This window comes from Mustela erminea, chromosome 17 (genome assembly GCF_009829155.1).
Source record: "Mustela erminea isolate mMusErm1 chromosome 17, mMusErm1.Pri, whole genome shotgun sequence".
Taxonomy (NCBI): Eukaryota; Metazoa; Chordata; class Mammalia; order Carnivora; family Mustelidae; genus Mustela; species Mustela erminea.
Window position 1 is genome coordinate 23,819,273 of NC_045630.1, and position 23,934 is coordinate 23,843,206.

At 36.9% G+C, this 23,934-nt stretch overlaps 1 protein-coding gene across 3 annotated transcripts in view; it reads right to left on the reverse strand.

Annotated features, from left to right (window-relative positions):
- The window catches only part of RALGPS2 (Ral GEF with PH domain and SH3 binding motif 2), a 163,059-nt gene that overhangs the window by 10,278 nt on the left and 128,847 nt on the right, over nt 1-23,934 (reverse strand). For 2 of the 3 annotated variants that reach the window (XM_032317209.1, XM_032317206.1), the window contains 8 exons: nt 21,197-21,264; nt 19,068-19,203; nt 18,135-18,286; nt 13,940-13,994; nt 11,469-11,546; nt 9,810-9,915; nt 6,936-7,028; nt 118-223 (listed from right to left, as the gene is read on the reverse strand). In XM_032317209.1, the coding sequence (XP_032173100.1) occupies nt 118-223; nt 6,936-7,028; nt 9,810-9,915; nt 11,469-11,546; nt 13,940-13,994; nt 18,135-18,286; nt 19,068-19,203; nt 21,197-21,264 (794 nt within the window). The remainder of the gene's footprint in view (nt 1-117; nt 224-6,935; nt 7,029-9,809; nt 9,916-11,468; nt 11,547-13,939; nt 13,995-18,134; nt 18,287-19,067; nt 19,204-21,196; nt 21,265-23,934) is intronic. The other variant, XM_032317207.1, reaches the window with a different exon arrangement.

The window sequence follows — 23,934 nt, forward strand, 5'->3', positions numbered from 1 at the left end:
AAAAGACAAAACCCCATAAACATGCTCCTGGTCAAGTATTCCAGTTAAACTACGTTTGGACCAACTGAATGTTATATACTTGCAGTACCTTAAACACTAGATATTCTAATGATTCACCTTTCTCAGAGTCAGTCAGCAGGAAGAGATCTGGGTGTTCTGGGTCATCCGCCATCATTACCATCCATCCTACCACAGATACGTTCTTATTTGATGTTGATTTGAACTGAGAGATAAAAAGATCATTAATAGAAACACCAAATTTATGGCGCATCCTAAGTGAAAATTAAGGATAAGCACATTTTCAGTTTCTCCCACGAGAGGTAAGATTTGTGACTTCATGTTGGTCGAGTCTGCTCACAGTCTTTTTACTTACTACATGTAGGCACGCCCCCTTTAGATAGTCTACTACTCTTCAGATCCTTCCTAGCTTCAACTCTTCATCAAAACCTAACTATCTGAGTCTCGAGTCCCAAAAAAGCATGATCTGTCACTGGGTCTAATAAATTCATCACTGTGGTTTTTTTTTTCTGTTCCTTACTACACTGCCCCAAACCCCTCCTTTCTTAGGAAACACACCTGCATTTTAATTGGGGTTTTATCTTCTTTTTACCCAGCTTTATTGATATAATTAACACAGCATAACTTTAAAGTATACAATGTAATAGGGTTATTATCTGAAACCTGATGATTTACTAAACCAGCAGTACTATCAGACACAAAAAAAATTTTTTTTAAAGTAGGCTCCAAGCCCAGTCTGGAGCCCAAAACGGGGCTTGAACTTATGACCCTGAGGATCAAAACTGAGTCACCCTGGTGACCCAGACAATTCTTAATAATATATTCTTACTTTATTTCTTAAAAAAGGTATTCTTAGTATGCTTGTTACTTTTCTATACTTGAAATAAATATAATGGAAAAAAGAGCTATTAGAAAAGAACAGAAAATTAGGTTAATCTCATTCATGACCATAAATGAAAAAATATTAAGTAAAATATTCGTGTATAAAAAACCTAATGGGGCGTCTGGGTAGTACAGTCTCAGTTGAGTGTCTGACTCTTAGTTTCCGTTCAGGTCATGATCTCATGGTTGTGAAATGGAGCCCCACGTTGGGCCCCACGCTCAGCATGAAGTCTGCCTGAGATTCTCTCACTCTCTAAAATAAATAAATAAATCTTAAAAAACAAAACAACTGATATATGATGACCAATTTGGATTTATCTGAGGAATGTGAGGTTGGTTTAATGTTAGAAATCAACTAAGGCAACTAAATTGGGTTTATTTCGAGAAAGCAAGATGAGTTCAACTTTAAAAAAACTAACCTCAGAAAAATTACTGAACTAAATCACCGTATTAATAGATTAAAAAGGAAAACAAATACATTCAACTCAGTTTACCCAACAAGCTTTTGAAAAAAATATAATGTGTATTTGCAACAGAGTAGGAATAGAAAGGAATTTTATAATTCAATAAAGAGTATCCACCAAGTAAACCAAAACCAAGTACACAAAAACCAAACCAAAATAAAGCAGGAAAAGACCATAAATAAATAAATAAATAAATAAATAAATAAATAAATCCCCAAACCAAAACCCTGCAACACACACACTCAAAGGTAAAATGCTAAAAACATTTCAAAATCAGTATCAAGGTAAGGATACCCATCATTGCTACTTCAATTCAATGGAGAATTTGAAGACCTAGTCAGCTTAACAGGATAACAAAAAGGAAATAAAAGGTGTAAGTGTAAGGAAGAAGTAAAAAGCCATTACTCACAGATGATAATACTGACAAAGAAAATCCACTCATATCTACCAAATGAGTTAAGAATGATGAGCAAGGACACTTGGAAGAGATCAGTATGAAAATCAACTGTAATTTTAGAGACAGACAGACTGATTAATTGGTCAGAGAGAAAGAGAAGGTACAACCAGGACACTTGGAAAAGATCAGTATGAAAATCAAGTGTAATTCTAAAGACTGACTGATTGATTTGTCAGACAGAGAGAGAAAGCACAATCGGGGGAGAAGCAGGCAGGAGGAGAAGCAGGTCCTGAAAAGTGGGACTCAATCTCAGGACCCTGGGATCATGACCTGAGCCAAAGTCAGACGCTTAACCAGCTGAGCCACGCAGGTGTCCCTCAACTATAATTCTATACATGAGAAACAGAAAAGTCACTTCTAAGAGAGGTACCTAGCAATACACGTGACAAAAAGATATACAGGAGAAGTAAAACTGATAAAAGGCATCCATCCAAGAAGACATAAACCAATGAAGAAATACCATGAGATGAAGAAGATGGTCTGACTTGTAAAGATGCTAAACTGACTTATACAGATTCAGTGTCATCTCAATAAAAATTTCAGTAGCGTTTTCCAGAACTTGAGAAGCCGATTCTAAAATTTATATACAAGAGCAAAGGAGCAGAAATAGCCAACATGCTGAGGACCTGCCCTCATTAAGGCTCATAAAGCTACAGTAACTGAGGCCATGGGCTACAGGACAGGAACACACAAATACGGCACTGGAAGTCAAGAGATACAAATTCATGTGACAAGAGTGGACTCTGCAGACTGAGGAAGGAAGAATGAATTGTTCGATAAATGATGCCAGGAAAATTGGTTATCCACACAGAAAAATCACGAAAACAAATGCTTGACCTTTCTGTATGCATTTACACCAAACACTTTTTTGATTCTGCTGGTTTTCATATATAGCTGACCTTTGAACTACATGGGTTTGAACTATGCAGGTCTACTTAAAATGTGGATTTTTTTGATAAATACATTACAGTAGGTATATTTTTTCTTATGATCTTTTTTTTTTTTTTAAGATTTTATTTATTTCTTTGACAGAGAGCGAGATCACAAGTAGGCAGCGCAGCACAGACAGAGGGGGGAAGCAGGCTCCCCGCTGAGCAGAAAGCCCGATGCAGGGCTTGATCCCAGGACCCCAGGATCATGACCCGAGCTGAACGCAGAGGCCTAACCCACTAGGCCACCCAGGTACCCCTCTTACGATTTTTTTAAAAAAAATTTTTATTTATTTGACAGAGAGAAAGATCACAAGTAAGTAGAGAGGCAGGCAGAGAAAGAGGGGGAAGCAGGCTCCCTGCTGAGCAGAAGAGCCCGATGCAAGGCTCGATTCCAGGACCCTGAGACCATGACCTGAGCCGAAGGCAGCGGCTTAACCCACTGAGCCACCCAGGCGCCCCCCTCTTATTATTTTCCTAACAGTTTTTCTAGCTTACTTTATTGTAGGAACACATCACATAATATGTATAATACATGGAATGTATCAACCACTTATGTTATTGGTAAAGCTTTTGATCAATAGCAGGCTACTGGTAGTTAAGTTTTTGGGGAGCTCGAAGTTATACACAGATTTTCAAATGCACAGGTGTGGAAGGGAGATGGGGTAGGTGCCTCCAGCCTAGTTGTTCAAGGGTCCACTGTACTAATGGGGGTATATGTGTACTCTGATTTCTGGTTTTCACTTATCGATACTTCCTTATTGGTAAGTATTTTGAGTCTTTATAGACGTCTATTGTAAACATTACAGAAATATTCTTCGACAGGTATCTTTGTGTTCAAGGATTCCACAGGACAGATTCCCAGAAAAGGAACCGCTGGTTGTTATTAAGTTAAATATGGACTAGGATTGCCCACCACAAAAGCAATACCAATTTAAATTTCTGAAAACCATGGACAATAGCCTATGTTTCCCTATACCATGGCCAAGGCTCTGTTAAGAATCTTCAAATTTTTTGCCTAATAGCAAATGAGGGCATCTTCTTTAATCTGCATTTTCTATATCTAATAAGGTTGATCATCTTTTCATGTTTATTAGCCACTTACATTTCATCTTCTATTTATCGCCTCTTTCCCCTTTTCTAGTGTCTGTTTTATTCTCACGGAGCTGTGGAACGTCTTTAGTTTTGTTACAGATTTCTTTTCAGGTGCAGTCTTGGGTCTTTAAAATTTTAACTAAGCAAACAGTATTTATTTCCTCTCTGCCACACAGTAATGGGTTCTAACATACCTGCAAATTTTTTTTTTTTTTTTTACAATGAATTAACTTCCATTAAAGGTTATTTTTACAGTAAATGTTTTCATTTTAAGACATCCAACAAGGGGTTCCTGGGTGGCTCAGTGGGTTAAGCATCTGCCTTTAGCTCAGGTCATGATTGAGCCCTGTGTCAGGCTCCCTACTCAACAGGGACTCTCCTGCTCCCTCTCCCTCTGCCCCTCCCCACACCACCCCTGCTTGTGTTCTTTCTCTCAAATACATAAAATCTTAAAAAAAAAAAAAAAGGCCCATCTAAAAATACAGACATAATAGGAGCCGCCCTTTGGTCTCCCCAGTTAGTCCACACTGCCAAGCCTATTCTGTTCCTCACAGGCAAAAAAAAGTATAAAACTTATGCGTTTATGGGCTTCTGGAGATCCCCCTTCTGCATTTATAGACTTCTATGAACAGGTATATTTTCATTAGTGATTTTTTTCTCTCCAACTTTTAATTTTCAAAGGCTGAAACTACAAAGTTGAAAGAATGCCACAGTGGTTACCCACAAATCTACATTTTGTGCATTTGCTTGATCTTTTTGAACTGCAGACATCATAAAACGGGGTCTTAAATATTTCAACATGTATAGTGTAAGAATGTATTTCTATGTAACTACAATATAAGTATCTAAGAAATTCAACAGACATATCATTTTTTATAAAGTCCATATTAAATTTTTTTCAGTTGTCCCAATTATGACCTTTGTAGTTAAAAAAAAAAAAAAAAAAAGACATTGTGTCCAGGATTCAACCAGAGTACACACTGCATTTACCTTTCAGACTCTTCAGTCTCTCTTAATCTATGAGTCCTCCTGTTCCCCTCACGCCCCTCCATCCACCACATTTTGGTCTTAAAAATCCAAGCCAGTTGTCTTGTACATTGTCCCACAATCTGGATTTAATTCTTTCTTCATGATTAGGTTCAGGTTAAACTGCAAGAACACTACACAGGTTGTGCTCTGTTTATAGAATACATTTTAATCCTTTATTATTTTCTTTCAATTTGTATTTTGTTTGAAAATGATTTTAATATTTTTTTCCTTCATTGCTTTTAGTTCTGTGCCACATCTCTTCTAAATCTGATTCTGTAATATAAACAGGAGCCTGTCGCTCTACCCTCTAGGTTGTTCTTCTAATTTCTTGTTTTACCCGAACAGTTTTAATTGAAGAAGATTAGGAATATAGTCCATTTCCTTGGCACTCATTTGATTTCCTCACAAACCACTATGCTCTAATTTCATTTCGCTTCTTTCTAATAAGTTAGGAAAAAATAAAAAACATTTAATTTTGAATAGCTACTTTTAAAAAATAATCATCAACTAAGTGAAATCGAGCCAAGCATCTCAAAGTGGCTATGTGAAAAGTTAACTATATCTGAAGACAAAGGATTTAATTTCGTTACAGCAACCTTTTTTCCTCCCTTTGAGGACAGCAGTATTCATCTGGCAATTACTCTGCAAAATGTTTGCTGGAACTAGTCTGTGTAACTCTATGGGTTGTGTGAGCATTAGTCACTTTAACCAGACTACAAAAAACGGTCCTTTACCTCAATGTGAGGACTGTATCTAAACAACTGTAAAATATTAGTGGGCCAAAGAGCCAGAAATTGAGGGGTGCCTGTGTGGCTCAGTTGTTAAGTGTCTGACTCCTGATTTCAGCTCAGATCACGATGTCAGAGTCGTGGGACTGAGCCCCACATCGGGCTCCTCATCCCTGGGCACAGAGCCTGTTTAAGAATTTCTCCTCCCCCCCACCAACCCTCCCTTTGCTCCTTCCCCTATCCTCTCCTTTTCACACACACACACACACATACACACACACACACACAAAGACAGAGCTTGAGAATTAATACGATTCCATTCAGGTACAGTCCACAAATGAAGCCATGTGTTGTTTAAAGAAACATATATGGTAAATTCTGAAGAGGAAGGCAATGATCAATGTGAAATTCAGGACAACGATAGATGTGGGTGTGGTGAGGAAGGAAGGAAGGAAGGTGATAACATCTTAGGGCACTTACAGCATTCATTTAAACTGAAAATGCACCCTCCGGTTGATTATAAAGAACTAGAACCATATGGATAGAGAAGAGCTTCTCTGAATTACGCAATGTCACTAGATAATTTATACACAGTAAAAGGACTTGATTTTTTTAGTGGGTTACCTTTCCTCATATGGTAAACCACTTAATTTCACTCCAAAATACATGACTTAGAAATAAAATTCTTCTCAAGGGGATTTTATTAACGCAACATGGAAAATTTCTTCCTTTCAAAGACTGGATCACTAGCATGTAAAAACAAAACAGCATGCAAAAAAGATTTATAGGAAGGCTCTACATTTGGAGAAAAAGTGTATTGAGAGGCTTCTTCTAAGCAATTTGCAACACAAGAAAGTGGACTATAATAAGGAGAGTAATAATTACTCCTCTTCACTGTTGAGCAAAACCACTCTGTCCGAGACTGAGGTGGAAAGATCTTTAGATGACGGTCCCAATTTCTCACATTTTACAGATTATGAACTGAGACTCCAAAGCAATAGTTTTCAACTGTTTTCTGAATAAGAAACCCAGGCCTGGGAAGGTTTTGATGCCAAGACAGACAGTGGTAATGTGCACTTTTGACCTTTTGATGGAAAAGCAGCATTCAAAAAAAGAAACCTCTAAATAGGGAAGTTATTCCAAGACCTTTCCTGGAATGGTCTTACTAAATAAAAGTAATTCTACCACAACACTCACACAAAGAATAGACATAAGAACTTCTGGATTAGAATATGGAAAAAATCCAAATTGCTGCATCCCATTAGGACTACTTTCCTTACAACCACGAAGAGGCACTGAAACTCTGCTAGCAGTTTAGAGGAGGAATACTTACATGCTTTCTTTCTGTAGCTTTTAGAGATTTGGCAGCATAGTAAAAAAGTTGTGTCCCACACAAAGCTGCCCAATACTTTGTCCACGATGCTACCTGGAAAGACAAACACAGAAGCATTATTACCACCGGCTTCTCAGTTTCTTTGCTTTCTTAATGCCGAGGACCTCTAGCTCCACTCCAGCCACCTTAGCCTCTAGTTGAATCACTTCTGAAATCTTTACCTCCCACATTCCTGTCACTTCCACCAAAAAGACTCCAGTACTTTTATTCAGATAACTACTGGTTTCATCAACAATCATACCACTTTTCAACATTATCGAGCCTTGCGCTGCCTCCCCATCCTGTAGCCTCCTCCTTTCTTCATTTTCAGCCAATACCACAGGGTTCAGCACTATACCCATTCCCTTCCAAGTACTTGAATCTCACTGTCCCTCTCTCCTGATAGAACGCCAGCCTTATTTAAATCTTAACAGTCTGATTACCTGGCACATTATAATAACTGAATATTGCCAGAGGCATCAAACTGTGCCAACTGGTAAAATCAGAACCAGCAATCTCATAAAGGAATCAACAGTACTTCATTTTTACCCCATCAAGTCATTATACTCTTCCTCTCTGCAGACAGCCATTTCATTCCTTTTCTTAAAATTCCTTATCCTCCATCCCCTTCTAACAGCACTGCACACTTCCCAGAGAAAAATAGGTGGAATCTGGCGAGGACTTCCTCATCTTCCCAGACCAAGTATCTGTTTGCTGACCCACCTACTCAGCCTTTCTTCCTGCTGCAACAGAAGAGCTAATGCTGCTTCTATCAAAGGAGAAACTCGACCCTCCTTTCATGCTCTAGATCCTACTATCTCATTCCCTCAAGAAATCTGCTTTTGTAATTTACTCCTCTCTCCACTGTCTTGATTTCTCCCCCTCTCCCATCATTACACAAATGAGGCTTCACAGCACCCCCATCACTGAAAATGCCTCCACTGCCCGTCCCCTGCCCCAACAGAGAGCACCCAATTTCTTTGCTCCTGTTTACAGCATACCTTCTTTTTTTTTTTTTTTTTTTTTAAAGATTTTATTTATTTATTTGACAGACAGAGATCACAAGCAGGCAGAGAGGCAGGCAGAGAGAGAGAGAGGAGGAAGCAGGCTCCCTGCTGAGCAGAGAGCCCGATGCGGGACTCGATCCCAGGACCCTGAGATCATGACCCGAGCCGAAGGCAGAGGCTTAACCCTCTGAGCCACCCAGGCGCCCTACAGCATACCTTCTTGCGGGGCGTCTCTAATCCCTGACTCTACTTCTCTCTTGCCTGTTTTCTCCTCAGCTTGCTTTCAGTTAGGCTGCTGTTGTCAAGGTCCTTGATCCCTGACATATCCCAAAGCCCCTGTTCTTCACCACACTCAACCCCTTAGCAACATCCGGCATGGCTAGCCATTCCTTTCCTCTTGAAATACTGTAACCTCTACGCTTCTCTGGTAACAGCTCCTTCGTTTTCCTCTATGCTTCTCAGAGCAGACCTGGATGTGCTCTAGAACTCTATCCTCAGCCCTCTTTTCTTCCCCAGCCATGCTTTCTTCACAGATAATCAGTCTCACCTGGTCCCATACTTCAAATACCATCTGTATGCTAACAGCACTCAAATCTCCATCTCTGGCCACCATCTCCGACAGAACTTCTGAACTGTACTTTTTAGAGACAAACTGACGTCTCCACTTCTATACTTAAAACACATAGTTTTATGTAGCCAAGACTTACTGGCCCCCAACCCTGATACCACCTTCACCTCCATGCTCTCTCCCATACACCACACCTAATACCTCATCAAGCAACCCCGACTGTCCTCTCTGACTTTGTCTCCTCCACTTGCTGTGCCTCAGGGCCATGGGCCTTCTCGCTGCCTAACTCGGGATCCTCACGTGGCTGGCTCGCCTGCGCATTCAGCCTCTCCTCACCCTCTCACTTGCCATCCCATCCCCTTATTTCACGGGCTTACTTTCTATCTGTCTCGTTGGAATGTCACTTGCACAAGGCAGGCGCATGGCCTCATCTTGTTTGCTGCTCTGTTTCCAGCATCTAGCACACAACAGCGTCATAATGCCCCAGCTGACACACTCCTCCTAGTTTTTCCTAGCTGGCCTCGTGTAGCTTCTCGACTATGTGTGCCTGAGGTTTACTGTGACGTAAGCAGCAAAATCAGACTGCTTAGATATAAACCACTGTTACATTTGAAGAGGCTCTCATATCTTCAAAAGTGTTAAGTCTGGATACACAATGAAGTTTTTATTCCAGAACAGATAAATTATACTATTATTTGAGAAAAGAAAAAAAAAGAAGTCTTCTTTCGTTAGCAGTCAAACTGCCTGCTGCTACTGGGAAAGAAGAAGCTTCTAAGTTATCTACAAAAGGCTCTGGGACACTAAACTTTTATCGTTTAAAAAAAAACAGAATGAAGGTTTGGAGGACATTTACTCTCTGGGTTTCATGAAGGAAAATGAAACTGCATTACAGAGATTTAAATAAATGACTTAGGACTGACAAAACAAAACTGGTTGCATTCCACATTTGGGGGTTGTTACTCTCTATTCTTTATCTTTCCTAAACTTATTACTAAAATATTTCATAACAGCATATACTTTCAAGGTTCTCCAAGAAGTGGTTTTGGGTAAGAACTGTATTAAGGGATGGGGAGGAGTACACCCTCAACGTATGATCTAACTGAAGTCTAAATTAAGAAACCCGGTGAGGAAAATGCGATTTCCAATTATTTCAAATGTACTATACATCTGGTTTTATTTCATTGTTTTCATATTTTTTAGGGTCCTCTATGTTTGCTTATTTTTAGAGATATGTTAAAATATAATACACCAAGATCTTACCGTAGGCTTTTTGCCTTCTTTTAACAAAGTTTTTCTCCTGAGAACACCTTGAATAGTAACAGCTCCCGGATATAAATGCACTGCCAAATCCTCTGATTCTGCAGAACTATAATAATGGAATGAAAAAAAGAACATGTACAACCTTTTGTGTATAGTAGTTACAAAGTAGGTACTTAACTGCAAAGTAATTACTCTTAATTTTAAAACCTTGTTACTGTACTTGGCATTAGAAGACACAATTATAAAGGCTTACTGATCTAAAATTTATAAGCTGTCACAAAAGCTTAATCAGGAAGTTATTAAAGTCAGCAGATGGTTAAAAAACACACTTTATTACATATTTTAACAAATGTAATTTAGAAAGAATAGAGTGATTCACTTTAGTGAAGATTAAATCAAGGATTTAAGACTTTTTCTTCTTCTTAACATGCCACATTTGCATCACTGCTGTAAACATTTTTTCCCATTAGAAACTTTTAAGTCCTGGTAGGAAAGGTGAGGATTCTTTTTGTTAAAAAGTATTCAGGCATTAAAAAATCCAAAACAAAAAGAGCGTAAGTTCCAAAAGGAAAGAAAGGAAAAGGAAACCCATGCTTAATTTTAATTCTAAAACAGGTGAGAGAAGCAGTATAGGCAATAACAACATATTTAAAAAATGAGTGTACTGCAGTTAAGTTGTAATGACATTTAAATGCTCTCAATGAATAAGTGTTTGATTATAGCCTAACAGATCTCCAAGAAAGGAATAATTCCAAAACTCAAGATTTCCTTTTCATTGATCTTAAGAAAACCATCACAGAATAACTAAACATTTAAATATCTTTCCCCAACTGCCTTAAGGTCCCGTATTTAAAACAACAGTAACTTCTACAAGTCAATTAAAGCATACACACTAATAAAAATCTGTCATTCTCTGGGGATCTGACATGATCTGCAGAATTCCTACAACAGGGAAAAAAACTGAAGATTGCTAGGTTATCCCGTTATGATTATTTAGGTGTCTTCAAAGTGACTTAAAAACCTAGAGACCACTAGAAATTTCATGCTATGGCTATTTATATTCAGGGAGGTATACACAAAGAAATTAGACACCAAACTGATAGAAAGTTTACTTCTGAAGCTGGCTATTTTATTTGTTGTATTATGAAGTGGCTGATTACCCATTACCAGTAACCTCCAGCCCCATGTCAATCTAACAGTCTCATTTCCTTCTGCAGCTAATATGGTACAGAAAGAGACCTGGTTTAACTAATAAACCACTGAACAAAATGAGTTGAAAAGCACAAATAGTATTTACTGAGACTTATCGAAATTCAGAGCCTGCAGGATATATGGAAAATTCTTAACAAAGATGAACTGGAGACTTATTGGCCAAGTAAATGCTTTGACAGTAGCCTTTGAATAATGCTTATCCAAGAACCAGCAGCTGTTATAAGGCCACCAAGTTGGAATTAATTTTACAATCGGCTCAGTGGATCAGAAAGAAAGTTCAAATTTATCTCTAGATTAAATCTTGGAAGGAAAGCTTTTGTGGGTATTTTTTTAGCTTTTAAGCCAATTAATTGAGAAAGAACAGAGATACTGTGAGATCACACCCATTTAGCCAATCACCAACACCAGAAGGGAGTTCTGTGACCCCTGAATGCAGGGGGATTGTACCTGCTGGCCTTCATGTGGCTTCGATAGCCATTTCGTGCCACTCGTGTCACCGGGCCGAGAGAATGGTATAATCTGTTCCTGTTGGATTCCATTATAAATCGTATATATTACATATGCATTTATTCACAACAATACCTAGAACAATATAACAACTTCTTCCTGTAATACCGTTTTCTAAATCCTACAAAAGGACAGTATGTGGTTGCTCCTCTTTTTTTAAGCACGCAGCACAGATTTAAAAAGATGTTTTCTTCTACTACGGACTCTAGAAATACAGGTCTTAGTATATACCATACATTTTTATATACATTTGCTTTCACAAATCTGCTAAGATAATTAAAGAGTTATTTATAACCAGCACTATCAAAACCTGGAAAATACTTCAAAAATCCTTTTGTTTCTATTCCAGTTCTTGGACTCCAGTTTAAAAATGGTATCTGGATCTATATAAATAACTCATTTTTATGATATGTCCCTATGAAGACACCTAAAAGTGATGTGGGCTCTAAACTTAAAATCAATGTGGCCTAAACATCTCTATCTTCCTCTCTATCCTTTACGTTAAATCCAAAAAACTAATAAAAGAGACAAGCTGAGTAAAAAGGCATTATTTTATTTCTACATCAACTGAAATAAATGGTAAAGCTGATAAATGATAAAAATGGTTTGAGATAATATTTATCCAAAATGGCATGTAATACTTAACGAAGGAAATAAACACACATGCACACATGCGCACGTGCACACACACACACACACACACACACACAGAGAGAATCACCAACACTTCTTTGCCTGGGAAAAGCCAAAGGTTGCACTGTTGATAAATGTGATTTAAAACAAAAAGTATCATTTTAGCAACTTAAACAGCAACATATTTGATGTCTCTGTAGGAAATAAGGACAGAGAGTGATATGTTCAACATTCAGAAAACTATTTTCGAATTCACTCTCTACAAGAAGTATTTAAAAAATCCTAGCTCTTTATTTACTGTTTATTATTCCATGTCTGAATCTTGCCAGGAAGCATTAATTTGCTCTCAAAATTCCAAAAGCCACAGATTTAAACTTGGCACAAGTACAGACGTTTTTTTAGCTGCAAATGTCTGCAAAGTAAAACATCTGTCATGGAAGAAATACATTATTTTGAGATGTGAAGGTGACACCGTTAAATACTTTCTTCAAAAGTAACCTGCTGGGATGAGAACAGATTACTGAATACAATCCTGGTGCAAATGGAGGAATGATTTTTTTCAATCAATGTTTTTTATCTAAAGATTACAATATACTCTATAATCAACATATGATGCTCTTCCTGGAGGGAAAGAACTAAAGTCACTTGTACAGACAGCATGCCAGAGGCAACTTGTGTTTTTCTCGTTTCAGGCAAACCCTAATAAAGAGACTGAATACTAAAGTTGGAAGAGAAATAGTATGCAAAAACAAGTTGTTAAGGCCCCTCAAAAACAGTAAGACTTAGGAACACTGATAATTAGGGTAGAAAGGCTCAAGAGTACTTTGAAATGCTGGGTCTACAAATAAAATCTTAATCACGTAATAGAAAAATAAGAATATAATATTCCAAATAAACAGCATGAAATTAACCAATTCCAGTATCATTTATGGATAGTCAATAAAACTGTTTTCTACTAAAAATGTGACTGATACGGAGTTAGATAACTATTTTCAACGCCATCAATTTCAATATGGCCCTCAAAGCTGCTTAGAAACTTAGGCTGCTCAGTTTATATACGAAAGGGAGCAATTATTTTGGCAAGAGTCAAGCATCCTGTAAATATAAAAATGGAAGAACTGAAATGGTCAAAGACAAAATAAAAGTCCTAATGGATGTTTAGTAAATAAATTATTTGCACTGTTTGGCTACATTTTTCAGGACATCTTACATTCGAAGATCAATATTAGCGTATATGCAGTAGGCAGATGGCAACTTTTAAAGCTTAAAGCAATAAAGAAAGGAGAAGGGAATATGCCTTACAGGATTTCAGTAGAAATCTGTGCACTCTGTACATACTCTGAGGTAATGCCAATTTAAATTCAAACTTTAAGCTGCTTTACTTATAGTATAATTTAACACTGAGTCTTCTTGCCCTTGACAAGGTAGCAGAGAATGAAGTAGACTACGCTACTTAATGCCCTAATATTACTTAAATGAACCAGAATTTAAAGAAGTAATTTTAAACACCTAAGTAGGTAAGTTGACTATGACTGGTTATTATGGTTTTAAATTTGTAATTTTAAAAGCACTAAAGTTCAAGTATGTATCAAGTCACCAAATAAACATGTATTTATTAGCTAAGACTTAAATATCAACTTTAATTTCTGCCACCAGGCGGAAGCTTATAAATAGTCCCTTACAGATATGTAACAAATATTATCTGTTAAAATGCATATGATCACATCTTTTAAGAAAGACAAATTAAACTTGAAGCAGTTCAAATGAAGAATTCTTACCTTTCAAAAGCAGGCCATGATGTCTCTTCACTTAGTTCAGAACCATCACTGCTACCTAAAATCAAAAGTTATTCTATTTTTTAAACATCAGAATTACAGTGTAATTTTGTATTTTAAAAATAGACTCTTTAATTGTACTTTTAAAATGACAGTCATGTTATTCGTGGGTGAACATCCACATATTAATTCTTCCTTCTAGTATTAATGCTGCTAGGCACATTCTGTAGAATGTTGGAATTTATTAAGACTACCTAAAATAACAAAATAGCATAGAACATTTTTGTGGAGCTACTTACGGCTCAGATGTAACAATTTTCTACCATTAGGGAATGTACCACAGGCACAGAATTTTTCAAATTTAAAAATATGGTCAAAATTTAAGACAAATATAGTTGAGAAATTCTTAGAGGTTCATGCTCTATTTTATCTCTACAAGCCTTTTAAAACTTTTTATTATCCTAAGGATAAAAAGCTTAATGAAATTTAATTTTGCCTTCAGAGGCAAGGTAGAAGAGGATGGAATCCCTAAATTAAAAAAAAAAAAAAAAAAAAAAGGTGCTGCAACAATCCAAAAATAGCAGTTAAAATATAAAGTTTTACATTAACTAAAGAAAAAACTGAGGGGAATAAACTTAGAAAGTCTAAAACAACTTATACTGATTTAAATGTTATTTTAAAGATAATTCTGGTTCTCAACAAAACTTATGATTAATCTGTCTCTTATATATCAAGTGAACTGTCTATGAGACTTTCATACCAGTGTTCTGTAAGAGACACAAACTCCAGTGCTAAAAGGTACACATTGTAGGTGATGGATTAATGCCTTATCTATGTATTTAGAGTGGCGCTAGTTATATATATAATATCCTTGGAAGAACAGAGTTAACAGTAACAGAAAAAAATTTCTGGCTGTGTGGTTCAGATGAGAAACTGGAATAGAGTCCTGTAGATTATCTTTTGATTTGTAGCATTACATGGTAAACACTGAAAATTCAATCATAATTACTATGACTTATTTGCAGAAAAATGTAAGTCTTTCTAGAAGCATGAAACTCAGAGTGGATATGCTTCTCTTAGCTGGGCCAGACCACTTTAGGTTATCTATGACTTCTATACCACATCAGAAAATGTTAGAGGTCACTGTCCCAAGCACTGGTTACTTTCGCTAGAGTACTTTCTCAAAATCTCCATAGTACAGACTAATATTGTAGATTAAAGCTACAGCTAAGGAAAAAACCCTTTTTTAACTATAAATTGTGTGTGTGTAACATCTACCATCTATGGTTATAAATTACTTTCTTTCCAGAATATAGAGCTTTAAAACAAAAACCGTGCAAGGTAATATCTATGTCTAATGTTCTAATTTACAAACAAGGATATAACAATCTTTACTGTTTACCCACTTAACAGCCTTACAATAAAAATAAATAAATACAAAGGCAAAATTACAATAGTCTCTTCCTTTTTTTAAAAAGTTTTTTATAGGGACACCTGGGTGGCTCAGTTGGTTGGACGACTGCCTTCGGCTCGGGTCATGATCCTGGAGTCCCGGGATCGAGTCCCGCATCAGACTCCCAGCTCCATGGGGAGTCTGCTTCTCCCTCTGACCTTCTCCTCGCTCATGCTCTCTCTCACTGTCTCTCTCTCAAGTAAATAAATAAAATCTTTAAAAAAAAAAGTTTTTTATATTTAAGTAATCTCTATACCCAAAGTGGGGCTCAAACTCACAATCCCAAAATCAAGAGTTGCGCACTCTACTAAGTTAGCGGCATCCCTAAAATAGTCTTTTCCTGTTCTAAAAGGCAGGCCTCCAAACTGAGACACTAACTGTAACTGAATGAAATAACAAGATAATTATCTTGTGAAAACCAAAAGAACATCAGTGAAAAAGCCACAGATAAACTAAAGAATTATCATTACAAAATTTATGATGGGGGTGGTGGTGCCTGGGTGGCTCAGTGGGAAGCCTCTGCCTTTGGCTCAGGTCATGATCTCAGGGTCCTGGGATCAAGCCCCATGTCTGGCTCTCTGCTCAACAGGGAGCCTGCTTCCCCATCTCTCTCTGCCTGCCTCTCTGCCTACCTGTGATCTCTCTCTCTGTCAAATAAATAAATAAAATCTTTAAAAAAAATTTTATGATGGGTAAAAGTCAAATATATATACTTGAGAGATGTAATTGTAAAAATTATTTTTTTTTGTTTAAGTGGTATGCCAGATTCCATAGTGTAACAAATTTTTAATGGGAAGAAAGTTCTTCTTTCTTTTGCAAAATTACACTATGTATTATTTTTCAGGTTGAGGTTGATATTTGCATAGTAACAGCTTATAGCATTAATGAAAAGGTATTTGAGGTGGCTAACTTGTCTTCTATTTTGTGAATTTTATCATTATTTAATCATTTGTACTTATCAAAGGGGGAACTTTGGAATTTAAAAATCGCTGAATGGTGCTGGAAAGCTCTAAATCAGTTTTGTTCATTGCGTTTGGAACTTTAAAGGGTTAAGGAAGTCAATTTGTTTAAGAAAATGAACTCCTTCTAGGATTTCTTTCTACTGACTATTCATCAATACTGAGATGATCCTATTAATAATAACAGGCTTAGCCCTTGAGCAATCAGGCACTTAATCAGAGAAGCTATTTTCCTCCTCTATTCCTTCTTAAGAAAAACAAAAACAACAAACAAACAAAACCTAGTAGGAAGGTTTTTCCAATAATCAAAAGAAATAATGCTCATCTAAAAGATTCAGAAAATAAAGTTTAGGAAGTAAAAACAAATTCTCCTCATAACCTCACATCCCTTTCCAATATCGTCCCAATTTTTTGGTCCCCTTTATCTTTATTCCCTGGCTTCTCGTTCTCCAGTCTACTCCAATCAGGGTTCTGATGCCACTATTTTATGAAGCAGGTCTTATCAAGGTCACCAATGACTTCTATCTTGCCAAATGCACACTGATCAACTCCCATCCTCATTTTTTTTCTTGCATTTGATAGTGATACATTAAATACTTCCCTCTTCCTGGGGAAGATACTTCCTCTACTGGGCTTCTGTGATACCACACCCTGATTTTTATTCCTATTTCACTGATCCCTCCTTTGTACTTCCTTTGATTAAAAAATAAATAAGTAAAAATACTAGGGGGCAACAGGGTGGTGCAGTAGCTTAAGCATCCAACCCTTGGTTTCAGGTCAGGTTGTGATCTTACAGTCATGAGATCAAGCCTGCATCAGGCTCTGCACTCAGCACTGAGTCTGCTTGAGATTCTCTCCTCCCTCTGCCTTGCGTATGTTCGCTCACTCTAAAATAAATAAATCTTAAAAAAAAAAAAAAGGTAATTTAATCGGATCTCTAAATGTTAGTGTGTCTTCTTTTATATACATGCTTTCCCTTGGTGACCTCAACCAATCCCATGCCTTGAAATACTATGCTAAATATGCAAACACCCATACTTAATATCTACAGACCTAACTCGAACCCACTGAGCTCAAAAGTCACATATTCAGTTACCTGACAGCTCCATGTGGACCAAACACGTCCGAAATAGGATTCCCAACTTCTCAAACCCAGTCATCCTTCACAAATACCTCACCACCTACAAATGATTGCTCTTCTGGTTTTCTCTATCATGGCAATGGTACAATCATTTAACTAACTAACTGCTTAATCCAAAAAACTGGGAGTATGCCAATTCTACCCCTTTTCTCATTCCTACAACCAAACTGCATAAAGCAACCAATTCAACCAGCCCACCTTCTTTTCTCACCATTCCTCAAATGCCTCCCCTTTTGGAGAAAAAATATCAAGCAGTTTTTTAAAATACCATGATTTCTTTATTAACTTCAGTAGGTACTAGTAAGATGATCCTATATCTAACTGCTACTTTGCTTTTTTTTTTTTTTAAAGATTTTATTTATTTATTTGACAGAGATTGTAAGTAGGCAGAGAGGCAGGCAGAGAGAGGAAGGGAAGCAGACTCCCTGCTGAGCAGAGAGCCTGATGAGGGGCTTGATCCCAGGACCCTGAGCATGACCAGAGCTGAAGGCAGAGGCTTAACCCACGGAGCCACCCAGGGGCCCCGGCTACTTCGCTTTTATCAAAGTTTCTCTATGTATGTTAGGATTAGTGACTCTTTTCCAAATGTTTTATTAAGAATCTCATTTTTATACATTGTAATCCTCTCAGAGAAGTATTTCTCACCTATTGATATTCCACTAGAAAGAGTAGAACTTTCTGCTTGGCCACGAGATGGTGCGTGGGGCTCCATGACGCTGTCATCTAGTAGATGTCTTGGCCCTGCATTTGGGAATGTTGCACTCTTAAACTCTGCTGTGTTCATTTTATGAATGAAACTGGAAACAAAGAGAAGTATTTTTCATATATTTTATTATTGGGTTAATTCAGGATATAAAAATACTATTAACGATTCAAGATATAGAACATTTACCAGCTATCCTAAACTGACTTTTGAATTCTCATGCTAAGCTATCACATAGATATTCCCATAAAAGCCTAAAATTAACAGTTTAAGGAAAATATTTTAGGAAACCAGGCCAGGCCCTATCTTATGAAACAGATAATATTTTAATTTCATCTTGAGTCTTGGGTCCATTAAAAAATAGTTCCACATTCACTTTTGGGAAACAGCTATTAAACTTTCATAAAAATTATGGCAAAGGTAAACTATGGGCTCCATTTTGAGTAAACAATCTTGCAAAGGTAACGACTGTTAACAAAAGATCAGTTTTCTTTTCATTATATTTAAGAATGAAAGGAGTAATTTTTATACACCTTTACTTATGGTGACCTACTTTAAGACAAGCAATGACTATTTTGATATAAAAGTTGTAATTTAAAAGGAGAATGGGCAATTGCCTTCCTCATTTCATTTATGATGATACTCTGTAATATAGCTCATTTATTCCCCCAAATGTAGGCACTGTTGGGAGAAGCTTATTTCCAAATTAAGGTAAAAGAAGAACTAAACGCTTCTAGGCAAACAAGGTATTTTACTAAACCAGGAAAAAACTACTGTTATACAAATAAAACTGTATTTAACTAATAAAACATAGAGAAAACAAATTCAACTGGAAACAACTTAAAAATCTGAAAGATTAAATGAAAAATGCTGACTTATAGCCCAAGCTATGGCACTTCCTGTGTCCATGTGGAATCAGGTTCCGAGGGGACGGTGGCGTCTGTGGAAGCAAGGCTCCTTCAGCTGCCATGCTTTTTCTCCCACTCTGTGGAGATGCTCCTACTTCAGGACCTAGAGGTTAAATGCAAAAGAGAAAGAGACAGAGACAGAGAGAGACACAGAGGGAGAGAAATTTTTCAGATTGTTTCAAAAAGATTTTCTTTCCAATCCCTTGATAGAAAATATAAAATGTGATTTAAATTTTAAGATAATGATACAGTTAAATCTATTTAATTGACTGAACATTAAAATATTTGCTTTCTCAGGATGGAATTGGGATGGAGACAAACCATAAGTGACTCTTAATCTCACAAAACAAACTGAGGGTTGCTGGGGGGAGGGGGGTTGGAAGAAGGGGGTGGGATTATGGACATTGGGGAGGGTGTGTGCTTTGGTGAGTACTGTGAAGTGTGTAAACCTGGTGATTCACAGACCTGTACCCCTGGGGATAAAAATATATGTTTATAAAAAATAAAAAATAAAAAAAAAATATTTGCTTTCTGGGGTGCCTGGGTGGATCAGTGGTTTAAGCCTCTGCCTTAGGCTCAAGTCATGATCTCAGGGTCCTGGGATGGAGCCCCGCATCAGGCTCTCTGCTCAGCAGGAAGCCTGCTTACCTCCCCGCACCCCCGATACTGCCTGCCTCTCTGCCTACTTGGGATCTCTGTCTGTCAAATAAATAAATAAAATTTTTTTAAAAAATATTTGCTTTCTGAGTCTTAAAACCCAAAATCCAAAACATACAAAATCTGTTAATTTCTATCTTATTGCACTAAGCAGGCAGTATTAGTATTTGCCTCTTTTCAAGAGGAAGAAGCAGAATTAGAAGAGATGGGCCCAGAATATCACAATCATAGATTAAGCCTGGAAGTAATCACACAGAGGAGTCCCAGTTCAGTGCTCATTTAATTTTACACAGCGCTTCTCTTAGTTTTAACTTCTTTTTGGAGAAAGAGCATGTGGGGCAGGTCAAGCATTCAAATTGGAATTTCAATCTATTTTGACACCGTTCAGACTTATGAGAGTTAAAAAACCAGAACTTGGAAAGTATAAAGATTTGCAAAATATCATTTTAACAAAGAAAACAAAAGCAAATGTGAGGGATTCAGACTGCCATGTTTTCCACTGCTTTTAATATACTTTCCCCCTAGGTATCATCATGGCTTGTCCCCTTGCTTCCTACACACCTTATTGAATGGGCCTCAAAATACTTACAGGGTATCTAATATGAAGTTTAGTGTCAAAGTCTGCATTTAAAATTTCAAAAAAAAGTACTTATTAATAATTTCTTAAACAGGGCACCTGGGTGGCTCAGTGGGTGAAAGCCTCTGCCTTCAGCTCAGGTCATGATCCGAGGGTCCTGGGATAGAGACCTGCATTGGGCTCTCTGCTCAGTGGGGAGCCTACTTCCCACTGCCACCCCCCCACCCCTCCACTGCCTCTCTGCCTACTTGTGGTATCTCTCAAATAAATAAATAAAATCTTGGAAAAAAAATTTCTCAAACAATGAACAATTCTCCCTAATTTTAGATTTTTAATTATGTGTGGTACACATATATTATCCCCATTTTAATGCAATAGGTGAATTACGGGATTGTGACTATTTTTTATTATTTTTCGTACCTGGCCCAGTATTAGAGTGAAATTGCTAAAATGTTACTAAAGCTGATTTCCATAATTATTCATGTTAATAAAAATTTCCACTCAAACCACAGAAAATTTTAATGTCATCAACCTTCACTGACCAGGATAGTGTATTCTTAATAAAAAAAGAACAGGTATTTATAAACACTTACTTACTTTTTTGTTTGTTGTATATATTTTCCTTGATTAGTTTGTTTTTTGGTACATTACTATAAACTCCAAGGAACTTCTTAATTAAAAAACAAAAAAACCCAAAGTGATATATTTTAATACCAAAAATAAATTTTTGCATGCATTATAAAATGTGCTAAGTATTTATTTACATTGGAGCATATTATTTCTTTTTTTTTTTTTGAGCATATTATTTCTTATTAGGTTATCTGATTTGTTATTCAGTAATCTGAAATAACTATGCACTAACCTACTAAATCTTCTCTCGAAGCAGCAGAGCGTGGCGTGCTTGTCCCTGGTTCTATCTTTAATGAAAGCCTGAATATTAAAAATAAACAAAACATATAAAATGATTAACATTTGACAATATTAAAATTACGTATTTCCTCACAAAAAATAAAGCATTTTAATAACAATCTCAGCTATATATTTTTCTTCAAGAGCAATCCTTAATAATAGTAAATCTCTTATTTCTTTCATACAAAGCAAATCTTATGGTTATTCTTAGAAATATTAGGCAGAGAAAAAAACATTAAAAAGCTATAGTTAAAAACAGAAAAATCTCCCCCAAACTAAATGGTTCAACACATTTAAAAATATTTGCTAAATGACTAAAAAGTGATTTAACTTGAAGTTATATTGATACCTGACACTTAATTCAGGAATTTTCATGTATTACACAAATTACTTCTAGAATTGTTACTGGATGGACAAATGGCTTCTGTAGCACTGAAAATTTCCAAAACATCCCCCAAAATAACTAATTCAACTTTGTTTTTTTAGTATTTTATCCATTCATTTGACAGAGATCACAAGCAGGCAGAGAGAGGGGAAAGCAGGCTCCCTGCGGAGTAGAGGGCCCAATATGGGGTCAATCCCAGGACCCTGAGATCACAACCTGAGCTGAAGGCAGAGGCTTTATCCCACTGAGCCACCCAGGCGCTCCTTCAAAGATCTTTAATAATAAAAAAGTTATTTGCAAAATTCCTGGTAAATCCCTGTCCTAAGTCAAAGCTTATTAGCTGATAACGTAAGTTCCATTTAGGATAATATATCCAGTTTTGAGTTCCACATCAAAGAGATTATGACTCCTATCAGTAGATGCCATTTCAAGAAACAGGATAATACAGCAGTTGTAGTATTTGTTGGTATAGCCCACAAAGCCCATTATTACTAAGTATTTGTCTAAATATTAATACTTAAAAAAAAAAGCATTCTACCAACTGGGTTTTTTTTTTAATGAAACTGTACAATACAAGTGATATTCATCATGATAAATCTATTATAGGTTCTCAACTTATTACTTCCTTGATAACCTCACTGCAGCTGAAAGGAACAGAGAGGAAGGTATGGGTGAGTCACGCCGCTGCCAGCAGTACAAAAAGCAGAAGCATCTTAAAGCACAGCAGTCAAGTCAGAGGTTGGGTGTCTATGTGTCATCATCAAAACACCATTCAGGAACAGTGATGCTGGTTCACCGAGAAAAGAGATTATGTTCGTATTAAAATGGAGGAACTGTGGAAGATTTCCATCCTGATTAAAAAACACACACTAGGGGCGCCTGGGTGGCTCAGTGGGTTAAAGCCTCTGACTTCAGCTCAGGTCATGATCTCTGGGACCTGGGATTGAGCCCCACATCGGGCTCTCTGCTCAGCGGGGAGCCTGCTTCCTCCCTCTCTCTCTGCCTACTTGTGATCTCTGTCAAATAAATAAATAAAATCTTTAAAAAAAAAAACAACCCATGCATTAATTTGTAGTGTCTATACTGGTTCCCTATAGATAGATGAAGCTGCCAAAAAAACAGAGGCCTTGGATACCAAAGGTGTCATTTTTATTTAAATCTCTCATCAGAAAAACCATTTTTTTTCTAATCATTTTAATGGCTCTTATCTTAAAATGCTGACTTTCAGCATACTGAATTAGAAGGTTCCTGAAACACAACTGCATCTTTAAAAAACTGTCTTATTCAGTCTCCCATCTGATGCCCCAATACTGCCAAGTGACTGAGCATTCCCCAAAGCAAAAACACTGCTTCCCACCCTAATCCTCTGATCCTTCCATCCCCTGGAACACTTTTCCTCACTCCTTACATGGAGATACCATCTACTCACCTGTTAAGATTAATAAGCCTCAGGTGACACTGTCTCCTGAAGCCATTCATGTTCTTTTTTCCCTCATTTTTCCCACTTACAGCTGAGTTAGGTCTCCCCCCCAGATCTATGTTCCCAAGGCATCCCAAGCATATGTCATCTATCACAGTAATGTCTGCACTGCTTTGTCATCATCTGTCTTGTGGATGTGTTCTGTATGAGATGAGCTTCTTAAGGGCAAGAACAAGATTTTGTTTTTGTAATCCTGGCAAGTAGCACAAAAAACTCACCTACGGCAAATGCTTAATAACTATTTGTTAAAATGACTGTAATGGGAAGGCCATTCTGGTTCTAGCCACTCATGAAAACAGAAATCAGTACAACAGCATTAGCTTTCCTACAAAAATGAGGGTATCTCACATCAGTATACTGACAGTTAAAGCTACTTAATGGCTTCATTGGCTACTATATCTTTTTAACAAAGTAAGAATTAGCCTAACTAAACACTTTTACTTTCACCACAGTAAATAAAAATTTACCACCCTCTATAACTGTACAATAATTTCTTAGGCTTCACTATTGAATACTTTAACTTCTTTTAAATTCAACAAGTTTGAGCCAGATATAGAAATTTTTAACAACTATTTAATCATATTTTGAGTTTAAGATAGCTCACTAGACAAAACATGAGTGTTTTGTGCTATGCCAGTGATCAGAGCTAAGATGGAAGAAATAGTGGTAAATATAAGATACAGACCATCAAATCCAAGAAGCCCCTAACCCAGGGCGACAACAAATCTATGAAAAAACTGCAGCTTTGAAAAGCTGAGCCACTGACCTCAGACATTTTCAAATAAACTATTTTATAAAATAAAAATTGATATAGAAATATAAAGTG